Below are 14347 nucleotides of genomic sequence, written 5' to 3'. Positions count from 1 at the left end.
AGCTTACATTCAAAAAATTAAAATTGTAAACCCTAATGCTTTGGAATTAGAAGTGTATGGCGCAGTTTCAAAGTACCTTGCCAGCTCATTTAAGTGCCTAGGTATTAGACGTGTAAACAACAGACTTACGTTCTCCAGGCCATAACTTATCCTGGACACCTGCTGGCAGACAACTCAAGTAGACTGATGCATCAGAAAAAGTGGTAATTGTTCACATTGTGACTTAGATCCCATTAAAAGAAAAGACAATTAAATGATCTGGCATCTTTTCCCCAGTATACTGGAGTTTCAGGATACTTAAGTCAGTCTGCTGGCATATAATGCAGTTTGACTGCCTGTAAATGCAAACCTTTCAAACGTAGCCTTTAAAGCTAAGTACAGACAATCAAAAAGCACTGAACCAATTCAGTCTTTGCAGGTTAGTGTAAAATGCACAGATTAAATTGAAACAGAAATGAACAGACATTTACCTCTGATTCAAGAAATGCAGCCACATGCCTGCAGTGGCTCAGACCAGAAGCCGGAAGGCGCTAGAACACAGCTCTCTGGTTGTGTGTTCACTTCCTCTTCCTGCTGCCCCTGAGGTCTCTGGGATTTGCAGTCCACAATTACAGCAACAGGACCTTGCAGGGTTGCTCATCGCTTCCTCTTCCTGCTTCCAGGTACCTCTGGGATTTGTAGTCCACAGTTGCAACCAGTAGTAAGTTTGAGTGGGGGAAAGGGGTGTTTAGCCCCACTCCCTGGCCCCTGGAGGGGGTCAGTCCCCCCCTCCCCCCTGCAGACTGGACTGCATCCCTAGCCAGGCTTGCCTCCCCACCCCCTTGTCAGCCAGCCCTCAGTGCTCCAGGGGCAGTGGGCCAGGCCTGCTCTCTGGAGCAGACAGCCCAGCCCAGTCCAGGGCTGCAAAGCATGCTGGGATGCTGGGGAACTGTGATTTAACTTGAACCAGGAGGTGGTCTGGGACAGAAGTTTCATAAACCAGTTTGACCCAAATCAGTTGAGTCTGATACTACATTCAACCAGGTTTATCTTAAACCAGTTTCAGCCATTTTGAAATTGGTTTATATGCACTGAGCTTCTGTTTTGTTACAGGTTTAAACCAGTTTCTGATCACTTAAACAGGTTTATGTGTAGCTTCCATCCCTAGCCTAAGATTGCAAGCATATGGCTCAAAGTACATAGTCTGGTGCATCAAAAAATCTAAGACCATGCACATAAATTGGGGAGCTCTCTCCACATTTGTTGTGCACACACAAACCTAAATTTTGGGTGCGTAGAAAATGGATCCCCAATATTATGCCTCCTCAAAATTCAGAGGCATGAATAGGGAGTATAGACTGAGGCCACTTAGAAACTTGGGTCTAAATAAGGAATAAAAAAGGAAAGTTTACTTGTGGAAGTTAAACTTTACTGTAACTGTTATAAGATTGCTTCTGATAAGAGATAAAATGGAGTCTCTTCATATATTCCAGGACAGTTAGAAGCCAAGCATAAATCTATTAGGCTGAGGTTTAAGGATGAGGCAGGCTACCTCTGTTGGGAGTGGCATGTCTATAACTCTGATTGCATGTTATTGCCTTAAAAAAAGGAAAAGCATAACATCTGTGTAGATGTAGTAGCAGGAAGGGAAAGTATTACTCCTGCACAAATGCATACATAGTAGCTAACCTTGTTGATTAGTTTATGATTATTTTAAAATACTTCATATGTAAAGAAAGTGCATTTCCCAATAATTTATCATCATCCCTTCTAAAATGAGGTCGTGCATTCAGTATCTATGAAATGTTTGTTTGTTTCCATTTGTTTGGCAATGACTTTCAATTTGGCATGAAGTTAACAAGGCAGACATTGAAGTCGTGCAAGAGAAATGCATGCACTGCAAAGCTGAGAGCGCCCAAAGAACATTTTGCTCTTTCTATACGACAGATAGTTGGTTCACAAAACAAAGTTTCTGTTTGTTTATGCTGCACAAAAATTTGAATGCAGGCTTTGATCTTGTTTGTCATGTCACACTACCAAAAGCAATCAGATAATGGCATGTCTGCTTCAGATCTGCATGTGTGTTAACCCAGAATCTTGCTACAAATACAGAGCTCAAACATAAAGAAATAAAACATGAATGTTCTGATGTCTCTTTATGTACCAAAAGCCTCCCAGGAAATTATAGGCCAGGTTCTGAAAGTGCGGCACATATACAGCTAGCTGGACAGGCAATGAGCAAAGGGGGTAGCTTACTGCTATTTTTTTCTGCCAAAGTGCTAACTCCTTTAAGATCTATAGAGAAGTTGTTGCTTCAGCCCTTTGTGACAGGAAATGCATGAAGGGCAGTTCCAGGGTAAGGATTTGCAGTTGGGGCCATGGTCCATCTGTTTTGGATAAACGCCTTCTGAGTCAGCACTATGTTCCAGGCATTTCCCTACACAGCACTGTGTTCTGTAGCAGGGATAATCTATAAAGGGGAAGGGAAGGCCTCTGATGAGAAGACTAGCACACAATGCTGCTTTTGCAGCGTGTGTAGTAAGCATATGGGTTTCTGGGCACTCAGACTGGTCTAGAATTTGTCTGTCATCACCAGGCAAAGTTGTTCCTACAAAAAATGTAGTAGTGTCTTGAGCAGTTCACATTATGCCAGTTGACCTATGGATAACGTACACTCAAAAACATTGAGAATGTAAACTTTTTAAGCAGGCATACATTGTGGCAAATACTTGATTTTATAAGACAGTATGTAATCGGTTCTCTTGATTCAATATTCAGATTTCATTTGGTTGTTTACAGCCTGCATACAACACATTCTTTCATTTATTTCATAGACTTTAAGCCAGTCACACCTCACATTTGCTATTTATCCCCTACTGCCACAGGGTCTCTGCGTGGTGTGGCTCCAACTCCTGATGAGTGGTTTCATCTATCAAACCCACCCCCCCCTTATCATTTTAGTTACTAGGTCAGTTATTAGATTACAAATTATAACAGGAACCAAGCTTTTCTGATCCCCATTTACTTTATGGTAAATTGTAACGCAGAAATTTCTCCTCTAGTTGTCTGACCTTGCCCTTTTCAATTCCTCTGAGGTATGACCCTGCCCATGGTAAAATTAAAAAAAAAAAGAAAAAAAAGCGAACTTAAAATTGTTTAGGAATTTAGAAAACTGTTTGGGGGTTTTTTGGTTTGTGTTTTTTATTTTTATTTTTTTTGCAAAAGTCTTATCAGTGAACTTGGGATAGAACAAGGATGAGTGAAGCCCTAAGTTCTTCTTTTCAGATGGACATTTAACTTTTTTTGGTATTATATGAACTGTTTGTATCTCTAGACCTTGCTTCATTGGGCTAGAGGTCACAGGAGAAGAGACTTTGTTCTATTGCCAACATTCCTGTTTCTGAAATTAGTCAAAGACAACTTAGATGGAACTATTTTCCTTTGGAGAAAAAAGCACTGTCAAATCCTAAATGCCTTGCAAAATCTTATTGTTTTTTGCAGAAATATTTTCAGAAAAGACCAACAAGGTGTGACAATGGTGAAATACCTTTATTTTAATCTTTGCAGAATCAAAATCTGTGACTTTTTCATTTTGAAACAATTTTGTATAGAATGTTTCTATTATAAAATTAAAAAGAGGCAAAATCAAAGTACGTTATCAAAATGAAACATTTTGTGTGCTGTTTTTGAATTCTTTCTTTTATAGATAATTTGAGGCTTTCTAGCTTCATTGGTTCAAACCAAAATGTCAGAGCATCAGAATACTTTACAGTATAGATTTCTGTTCTCTGCACGGCTCCAGATGAACATTTCAGAATGCTGTTTGGTTGTAGATGTGCATGATGTTTTGTGCCTAGTGCCATGTGTAGACAAAACAAGAGGCATGTGTGCATGACCCTTTAAAGCGGGCTAAATGCTTTTGCACCACTTTAATGTTGGTGTTTGCATGCCTCAGCCATATATTGCACATTAATTCCAGGTGCTGCAGAAAATTCAGCAGTGTAATGTGCCTTAAATGACTTGGGGCACAGCAAACTAAAACTCATTCGAGGAGTTTCAGTTTGCTGCCTCTATAGCTGTGGAGCGAAGCACCAGGCTCCGTGCAGCTCAGGGGCTCTGCAGGAAGCCCTGCAGGCAACCTGGCAGCAGCTTGGGAAAGCAGGCTCTGCCCAAGAAAAGCAGCAAGCCTGATCTCTGCCCCCTCCCCCGAGCCTACCTGCCTGCCTGAGTTGCGTGGGAGCCTGGTGCTTCCCTCCACGGCTGCAGTGCCCCCTGGGACCGCCCGAGTCGAGTGCCTGCAGGCAGGTGCCGTCTGAGGAGGGCCACCGTTGCTGCGGAGGGAAGCACCAGGCCCCCCGCAGCCCAGGGACCGCTTTGCCACCTGGCAGCTCGCACTCCGCTCCCTCACCAGAGAGGCAGGTAAGTCAGCAGGGTGGCACATGGAGACAGGGGAGCAGGAAGCCCTGGGCTGTCTGCTCCCTCATCTCCACATGCTGCAGAGCCCCTGTGCTGAGGCATGCTGAGCCCCAGTGGGTGCTGGCTGGGGTGCAGCATGTCTCGAGACAGAGGAGTAGGCAGCTCTAGGCTGGTGCTTCCTGTCTCTGTATCCCTCAGTGAGGGGCATCTTCAGCCTGCCAGTTAGCCCCGTGCTGAGGCGCACTGTGCCCCAGCCAGCCCCCTGGGCTGCCTGCTCCCCCATCTCTGCATTTGTCCTGGCGCCAGCTATTATCAAGTGCTTTGCACCACTTATTTTTCTGGGGGTTCTTTTGCTACCAGAAAATCCTAGTATCCAGTTTCCCCTGCTCCCCCTCCCCCCTTCCGCCCCCACTGCAAATTAGCAGCCCCACACGGTTTAACGTGCAACGTGTGTGATTTGCGGTGCCACAGACCACGCATGCCTTTATGTCTGGACATGCCCATGGTGTGCAACCCCTTGAAAACTGAATACAGTGCAATCTTTTAGCTCCTAATTGTATTGATGACACAGGCCCAGCTTAGTTTTAGCACCTCATGAGTTTCCCATTGAGAGCCTCTGTCAACATCAATTTGCAGTGACATAGAAATATAAACTTCAGAGCAAACCCAGGGTGTATGCATGACACGGGGGTTTAATCAGCCCTAAATTAAAGTGGTGTTTTTTTAAAAACCACCACTTCAATTTAGGGCCCTCATTTCAGCTATGTACGCCCTAGGGCATTATTTCTTCCCAAACCTTATTGCCAGCTTAAGAGTTTAAGGGAAGATTTTCTAGGGGTCAGAGATGGAGTTAGCCTGCTGACACTGATCTTCAATGAGAAGATGGGTGTCTAAGACTAGGAACAGATAATGTATTTGTCCCCGGATAAGCTGTGCCTGTGTTTGTCCCAGAACAAAAATATCTCAGGATTGGCATGTACATACATTGCCCTTATTAGGGTGTACTAAGCAGCTGAATGCACTGCCACTTTTCTGCCATTTATTCAATAATAAAGTCCCAAAATAACTGTACAAACAGACTTTGCAATATCCTAGGATAAACTGTTACTGCCTCTTATTCAGGAAACATTTTTAGCATTTACTCTGGGATAACAAGCATGGAGGTCTATGTGATGGCACTTTGTCCTGGGATAAAAATGATTTATCCCTGGATAAATGCCTAACTGTCCTTTGTGACTTTGGAAGTTCCCTTCTGGGTGTATTTCCAGGTGAATCAAGAAATTTGAAATTATTATACAAGAAAATACATTTCTTATAGCAGTGTGAATAATGTATGTCATTACATTATTGAAATAAAAGGTACCTAGACTATTACTTATGTAGTATCTAATGACTTGAAATGCATTAAAAATTCCTAAACATCCATAATTCTAAAAACATGTTTTGTAACTTTTCAAGTCAAGATTATGCATTTCCCATGTATTTATAGTACAACTACATGCAGATCTGACTGTTTGTTTTCTTTTCTCTCCCCCTCAGGATGGAAGGGACAAACGACAAATACGTGCCATCAATTTCAAGCGACATCATTGGAATGTGTTTCCTAAGGAAGAAAGAGCTTACTAACTTATTTTATGGATGTCACTGAATTCAGCTTTGAAGGGCTCCCAAAGCACATCACAAACTTGGAATGGGAAACCACAGCAATAATCATACCTGCTTGATAGATGATTCCTTTAAATACAATCTGTATGGAGCAGTCTACAGTGTGGTGTTCATCCTTGGCTTAATCACAAACTGTGCCTCCCTACTTGTTTTCTGCTGTAGAATGAAGATGAGAAGTGAGACCGTTATCATTATGACAAACCTAGCCGTTTCAGACTTGCTCTTCGTATTCACTTTGCCTTTTAAAATTTTTTACAACTTTAACAGGCATTGGCCTTTTGGAGACAGTTTGTGCAAGATTTCAGGGACGGCATTTCTCACCAACATCTATGGAAGCATGCTGTTTCTCACTTGCATCAGTGTTGATCGGTTCCTAGCTATTGTTTACCCATTCAGATCTCGTACCATTAGGACAAGAAGAAATTCAGCCATAGTGTGTGCTGGTGTTTGGATACTGGTTCTCAGTGGTGGGATTTCAGCTTCTTTGTTCTCTACAACCAACATCTCCAACACTAGCACAACCTGCTTTGAGGGTTTTTCCAAACGTATCTGGAAGACCTATTTGTCTAAGATCACTATATTTATTGAAGTGGTAGGATTCATCATTCCTTTACTACTCAACCTTACATGCTCTTCATTGGTTCTGAGGACTCTTCGGAAACCAGCTACATTATCTCAGATTGGGACAAACAAAGAGAAAGTACTGAAGATGATCATCGTGCATGTGGCTATTTTTGTAGTATGCTTTGTGCCTTACAATTCCATACTCTTCTTGTATGCTCTGGTGAGATCGCAAGCCATAGCAAACTGTTCCCTGGAGAGATTTGCTAAGACAATGTACCCAATCACATTGTGCATTGCAACACTGAACTGCTGCTTTGACCCATTTATCTATTACTTCACATCAGAATCTTTCCAAAAGTCTTTCAACATAAAACCCCAAATAAAGATGGATTCCCTCTTCAAGACTGACACCCCTCTCACGAAGGCTACTGCACTGCCAGCAATACAGGAGGAAATGGGTGACCAGGCAATTACGAATGGGGGAGATCCAACATCTGAATCTCATTTCTAAGGGGTTGTCTACCCATGGAGTTACCCATGGATTAACTCTGTGTGTAGTCCATTTTATTCCACAAGAAACCGGCTCATATAGAGTTAGGATATGAAGAGACATCACATTTGTCCTGGGAGAAACCATATTCTTCTGGGACAAAAAGCAGTTGTTTATACATCCTTGTTCATTGTCTTGGGACAAACTCTAAAAAGGTTCACAGAATAACTCTTAGGGCATCACACAGTGCATTTGAATGGTTGTTTTAGGATTGCATCATTGGATCAGTGACAGAAAAGAAGCAGTGCATTCAGCTGCTCAGCCTTGATTGTAAGGGCTGTTTGCATACATACCAATCCCACAACTTTTCTGTTCTGGGACAGAAACTGGCACTGCTGATCCCAGGACAAATGCAACATCTAGCCTTAAACAAAAACAGTTATCCTAGCCTTCCTAGCCTTAAACATTCCTAGCCTTAAACAAAAACAGTTATCCAGGAACAGATAATCAAAGATAACTACATGGGTAGATAAGACCTAACACTGGGATTTCCCTACTAGGCGCAACAGACTCTTCAGTGTATCTAAATCTAGCTAGATCTCTCTTCGGAGACTATGCCTTGTTGAGAATTCATGTACCAGCCAAGGAGGTATTGAGTTGATTCTTGTATTGGAAGATACCAGCATTTGGCATTTCCCCCCTCTAGCACTAGACATGCGGCAGTCAGGAAATATAAATCTTTATCTTTTTACTTTAGAGATCTCCATCAATTTCCCCTGTCTTCTGAAAAATACATCACCCTATATTAGCTCAATAATTTCACACGTATATGTACGTTTGCTTAAAGAGGTATAATAAAAGCTTTCAGCTTTTTCGTATTTTACTACAAGCGTATATTCTGGATATACTAAATGCAGGAGTTTTTAAGCATACTGTTATCTAAAGTTGAAAAAGTAGATACAGATTGGGTTGGAGCTTAATTAGTTCTTCTGTGAATTACAAGTAATGGTTATTTGTTACTACTAATAATGGGGAAGAGCAAAAAATGAAGCAACTTGCACAGTCCCCTAAAAGATGCTGTATTCTTTTGAGCTGCATGATTAAGCTACCTTATAATTTATTTTAACACTGCATTAAATGCCAACTGTAGACAGAAAAGAGCACATTACAAATTTGTTAAGGCTGGCGTTTTTGTACCCCAAGAAATTACAAGTGAAAATAGTTTAGTCCTTATTTGCACAAAATCAGGTCAAATAAAAGGCCTGTCAGACAATATCTCTGGCAGGCAGTTTGGTCAAAGAAAAGACTGACGAGCCATAATATTTTCATACCTACTTAAGAATTTGCATGCGTATCGGCAAGAGGCATAATAGACCCTGATGTAGCAGAGGAACTTATGAGCAATTTCTTTTCTGTAGGTTACAAGGCAGGGTCTTTTGCTAAGTGAGAGCATCCTGGCTACTTCTTAAACAAGCAGAAGCTTCTACATCAGCAGCATTAATTTCCCTGTCAGGTAAAGCAATGTGTTTTCTTGTTTTGCAGTTAATTTATTACACATGTTGCAGTTCTTCGTGGAAAAGGAGAAATCCCTTGTAAAGTGAGGTCTGTTAACTAGCTGGAAACTAATGCATGCTACTGAGGAGTTCACCCCTGCAGCTCCTATGCAGACCGAGGCCTATTAACTTCAGTGGGAGTTGAATAGCAGTGGGATCAGACTCTGAGGCATTCCTTCCTAGGTGGAAGATGCACAGGCAATAGAGGCTGGGTGTAACCAAATTAACATTCAGAAGCATTTTGAAGTTACTGATTACCTCAATGTTAAATTAAGCCCCCACACTTTTAGGTAATGTTTTAAATCTGCTTCTAACTGAAAGCTATTAGGTTAGGGATAGACATTACACATATACCGGTTTAAGTAATCAGAAACTGGTTTAAACCTGTAACAGAACAGATGTTCAGTGCACATAAACCAGTTTGAAAATGGCTGAAATGGGTTTGAGATAAACATGGTTGAATGTAGTATCAGACTTAACTGATTTGGGTCAAACTGGTTTATGCAATATCTGTCTCAGACCCCTTGCTGGTTTTAAGACAAGCCAAACTCCCCCCACATCCCAGCATGCTCTCTGGGCTGAGTGGGACTCTTTGCTCCACAGCAGGGCTGGCCCCTCCCCTCTGCTCCCTGGCTGGAGCTCCAGCAGAGACTGCAGGCTGCTCCGCCCCCTCCCCCTCACCCCTCCCTGCTAAGCAGGAATTCCCCCCAACTCCTCTGCCTTCCTGAGAGGTGTCTGTGTATTAGCTAGCAGACCACATGCTGGCTACTGTCCATGCTGAGTCAACAGGTAGAACTGACAGGTAGCTCATAATGTCCCTCTGTTTTCTTAATGGGGCAATAAACACTGAGTTGGGGGTGATAAACACTGTTATCAATTCCCTGCTGGGCTAATCAGAGCATCCTGCCAGGGCCTGGCCATGCCCTCCCCTCAGTGCAGTGCTGTGGAAGGGAAGGAAGAGCTGCTTTAGCACCCCCCACCCCCTATCTTCTTGCCCGAGTCACTGCAGGCATGTGCCTGCATGTCTGGGATGTTTGTGCAGTTACAAAGTGATTTAGCCAACCTAGGCTAGACTAACCTGCAAAAATGGAATCAATTCAGGCTTAGGTGTTTTGAATGTCTGTCCCTAGCCTTAGAGATGAGCAGTATTTATCAGCGTACAGTGAACTGAATTGAACAATATAATTTCTATTGCTCTCGTGATGAGCCTTCTAAGACAGGCAGTCCAGTCTTAAAATGACTGGAGTTGTTTTGTGTTTATTAAGTGCAAACAAAGAGACACACTTTGAAAATAGCATTTATTTAGCACTGCTCTTTATTAATAAGAAACAGAAGCATGCCTATCAAGGCTATAAAAACAATTACATTTTAAGGGTGTGTACAGAAGTGCTCCACACAGGCTTTACAGTGCTGTAATTTAGAACACTTCTTATAGCACTATAAAATTACAATGCTCTTAATCATGACAGAAGGGCAGTTTTTGGTGGTGGGGAAGAGAGGGTGTCCCTGAGCCTCCCTGAACTTCCCAGGCTAGGAAGCAGGGGATGCTCCATAGTCTCCTGGGGCTTCTCTGCTGGTCAGGAATTTGACCAGCATACAGAAGTTATTTAAAGTACTGTAGGTTGCTAAAGTGCGGTAAAATACAGCACTTTAAATTGAATACCTCATTTAACAAGGGTTATTTTAAAGCACTGTACCCATTTAAAAAGTTCTGTGAAGCCATGCGCTTCTGTTAAGTCACAGCAATAAAGTGCTTTAAATGGCAAAAAAGCAGTTTCTGTACACACCCTGATTACAGCATCTGTCACCCCTTGATGCAGAACAGGTATGATAAATTTTGTATGATTACCTCTTGTAGACCAAATGACAGAATAGCCCAGTCTTTGGTGCTTAGCTCCAAGGTATAGTCATCTTAACTAGAACCCCATGTCTCATATTAGTTTTAGAGATTTACTGCTGCATATTAAGTGTCAGGCCACAAAGCCACCAGCATTTCTGTACAAAAGAGAAATGTAGCAATAATGAGAGATGAGGTAAACCATTTATCAGAATAAAGTATGGACAAATGTACCTTTTAACCACTTTAATAGGGGAGGGGGAGCTGCTGCTTGGGAGTTTGTATAAACTGTTATAATCCAACCACTGTCTACATGAACCTATACCAATACAGGCTAGCTGAACTACCCTAATTTTGAACCTGGATGAAAAACAGTTAAAGCTGCCTTAGAGTTACCATGCTTGTATTTCTACCGAATCATACAAACATAAAAGTTGGATCATAATAGCTTATATTGGTTTCCTTTGATAGCAGTACAGTTGTTGCATCTGTCTGTACCCCAGAGATGTAACTACCAGGGTCTGTGTTCTGGGCATCAGGAGCAGTGCTAGGGTCTGGGCAGCTGCAGCTGTGGTGGTAGCCGATTTGGCAGCAGCAGCTGCTGCTTTTCATACACCACCTCCCAGTGGGCACCCAGGGCTAGTGCCCTTCTCATCCACCCCTTGTTATCCTATTGCTGTACCCATAAATATCATCTAATGCAGGTGGCAGAACAGGGCTGAGCAGCATGTTCCTAGGGAACTCATTGGTACTTAGAAAAATACATTGAAAGCTGTCCAATGACATAAGTGGATTAACTGGTATTTTAAAAAACTGCGACATTTGCTCAACCACTTTCCCCCCGGGTCTGCACAAGACATGAATCCAATTTTAACCAGACTGTTTCTTTCCCCCTAGAACAAGATACTTGGGATATTTGTGTTCAGGGATGATTTTGGTACTGGTAACTCAATACAGCTATTTAGGCTGGTGCCAAGTAGAGATTTTTTTTCTCCCCTTCAATCTACGCCTGCAGTGAATCATTTAGAAGGATTTCTGAAATCCCTGCTTCCTTCAGGCAATCAACCTGTTTCAACACTTGCCATAAAATGTATACATTTCAAAGAAGCTGTTTCCATCACTTCAGATCAAAATTCAGAATGTGGTGGTGTGGAGGGAGAAAAGTTTGCAGCCTTTGATGCAAGTAGGAGCTTGTCGCCTATTTTCACAGCCAAGCTCTGTCAAGCAGGGAGTGGAGTCTGTCGAATCATTAACAAGTCCAATGCATTCTTGTAATGGGGATCTCAGCTCCACCCATTAACTTGATGTTGTACACCTGAAATGTTACAAATTTCTTTAACTGAGGAAGATGATGGTGCTAGGGATGGAGCATGTAGGGCAAAGGTTGTAGCAGAAAGCTTAGGTAACCACAGGAAAGACATTTCTAAACTTCTAATCCAGCTTCTTCCCTCTGGGTAAGGCAAAATATCCTGGTACGTGATTACACTCAGAGGCAAGGGCCATTTGGATCATTATTTCAATTTTTCAAAAGAAAAAATAGAAACTTCTGTTTAGTTGCCAGCTCATTCTTAATGGGAAGCTTTGATTTCCAGCTTGTGAATCTCTCTGCTTGAAAGCTTCTCCTTTCTGCTTTCATGCCATCAGCATAAAGATGAGATTCTTCTGTTACACGTGGGGGATGGGATTTTCTTGGTACAAAATCTGTTCCCATTAATGAAAGCAATAGAGTTGCTTCAGAATTTGAGAGAAGAATTTGGCCCAGGGTACCAAAGCCAGCTACAAAGGAGTATCTTGTTACCAGCAATCCTGGAAGACCTTGCACTAACTCAACTGACCTTCTACTAGTTACATTTGCAAGATTTTTTTTAACCTAGAAACCACTGTCTAGCCTTCTTAAGGAAATGTTAAAAGAGAGGGGGAAAAGAACTGTATGTGACTGGATAACATCCAGGCTGTACATACATAGCTTAACTGTAATGTGAGCATAATGGTTGTCTTTTTCTAAGTGAAACGAGTGCCAATGCTTACAAATTTCTGTTTGCAGTTTTATGGGGCGAGAGCTGTGGTTGATAGTCTCACATAAAATGAAATACTATCATCATGTGCCAAAATGCTAACTGAAAAGATTCATTATTTTGTAATTTAATACTTTATAAATTATATGGAGATCATATGTTGACTGACACTCACATCTGTTAGGACAGTTTTTGAGTAATCTTTTTAGTTGAAGGTATACTGAGTAAATGCTTGTATGGTTTGTATATAAATAACCAATTATGCATTCAGAGAGAGGAAAAGTAATTTTTCAGATGCTGGTAAGCCAAGCTGGAAGGAACTCTGGTGGTAAATGAAAAGTGGATTCACAGTTTTTCTGGCTAACATGCAGCTGGGTGTTTTTTCCCCCTTTGTTAACAAAGGGCTATTGTTAGAAACAGAAACATTAGTTTAGATGCAAGAAGCAAATGAAGAGGGAATGCTTTTATGTAGCTGAACCTGATCGATTCAACTATGCCCTGTTTCTGTCTCTAAATCTACAAGGTTGAGGATTCCACCTATGTGCACACAAGCTTGCTTTTCTTTTTACATTTTTCATGTCTGTGAATCATCATACTAAATCTTACCATGTAATTCAGTGCCACCAATCTTATCTTAAATACCCTTCATGTTAAAGGAGCAGCCTTCAGAACAGCACTGATGTACAAAGAAAATCTTCCAGTTGTGTGCATATAAATGTGTCTGCAAAATGATATTCTGCTCCGAGGGATTTTGGAGCGCGTGTCATGACATGTCAGGGATGGTGGTTATATGAAGGCTATTAAGTAGAGCTGCAGGACCAGAGTTTACAACATAGTAGGTTTTTGTAAGCAAGACAGAGGTACTTTTCTATCAGGAGATCTCATAAGGTAAGTTTTCAGTGGCTTCATAGAATTAAGGGAAACCAGACAAGTTGTTCCACAAAAGCAGGCAGGAACCAGAAATTCCCATATACAAGCTGTTTGCTTGTGTACTGAGAATCTATGGTCTATGCTGGCTTGGTGCATTAAAAAAAACCTGTGATATGGACACTTTACATTCTCACTGAGTTTCACAGGTACTCTGAAAAGGAATCACCGTAACACAAGAATGCTGTGCTGTATTTAGCATTATTCCTTACAGACATTCCTTACTGCATACAGACATTACAGCCAGAAATTCAGGGGGGTTAGATTGGGTTAAAAATAGTCCACTGATAGATGCTGGGAGCCCAGGAGCCTGAGCTAAGGTAAGTAGGGATAGGAGGAGGGGCAGGTGAGATGGAGGATTGGGAGAGTAGCAGGGTCTGGAGGGGCTCTGCAATTCTGCCAAAGCCCATGGACCCCTTCCAAGACCACCCCCCACAATGCCACTGAACCACTCCTGATCCCACAAACCACTCCCTGAGCCAATTTTACCAGTATGCACAGGTCCCAGGAGCCTGACTGAAGTAAGTTGGGGTGGTGGGATGGGTGGATGGATCATGGTGGGGTTGGTGGCTCTGCCAGGGGGCTTTGGGAGATTGGGGAGAAGGAGGAGAGCTCCTCCAACCAGGGGCTTTTAACCCCCTGATCTCTTCCCTACCCCCACGCTGCGGCCCTCCCTGAGCCAATTTTACCAGTATGCACAGGTCCCAGGAGCCTGACTGAAGTAAGTTGGGGTGGTGGGATGGGTGGATGGATCATGGTGGGGTTGGTGGCTCTGCCAGGGGGCTTTGGGAGATTGGGGAGAAGGAGGAGAGCTCCTCCAACCAGGGGCTTTTAACCCCCTGATCTCTTCCCTACCCCCACGCTGCGGCCCACCAACCCCCACCCCAATCCTGCAAACCCT

General features: G+C 42.4%; 1 protein-coding gene across 8 annotated transcripts in view; it reads left to right on the top strand.

Annotated features, from left to right (window-relative positions):
- Positions 1-14347, top strand: part of LPAR4 (lysophosphatidic acid receptor 4) — an 83897-nt gene that overhangs the window by 61370 nt on the left and 8180 nt on the right. For 4 of the 8 annotated variants that reach the window (XR_003095164.1, XR_003095160.1, XR_003095159.1 and 1 more), the window contains 2 exons: positions 5935-8627; positions 11402-14115. Coding sequence is in view for 1 of the 8 variants with exons in the window: in XM_006028340.3 (XP_006028402.1) it covers positions 6086-7135 (1050 nt within the window). In the remaining 7 variants the exon portion in view is untranslated. Of the gene's footprint in view, positions 1-5934; positions 9115-11401; positions 14116-14347 lie in introns of those variants that run through there. The other 4 variants (XR_003095163.1, XR_003095162.1, XR_003095161.1 and 1 more) reach the window with 4 other exon arrangements.

This window comes from Alligator sinensis, unplaced genomic scaffold, assembly GCF_000455745.1.
Source record: "Alligator sinensis unplaced genomic scaffold, ASM45574v1 scaffold294_1, whole genome shotgun sequence".
Classification (NCBI taxonomy): Eukaryota; Metazoa; Chordata; order Crocodylia; family Alligatoridae; genus Alligator; species Alligator sinensis.
The sequence above is the reverse complement of the archived record's forward strand: the minus strand, read 5'-3'. Positions and strand labels throughout refer to the sequence as shown.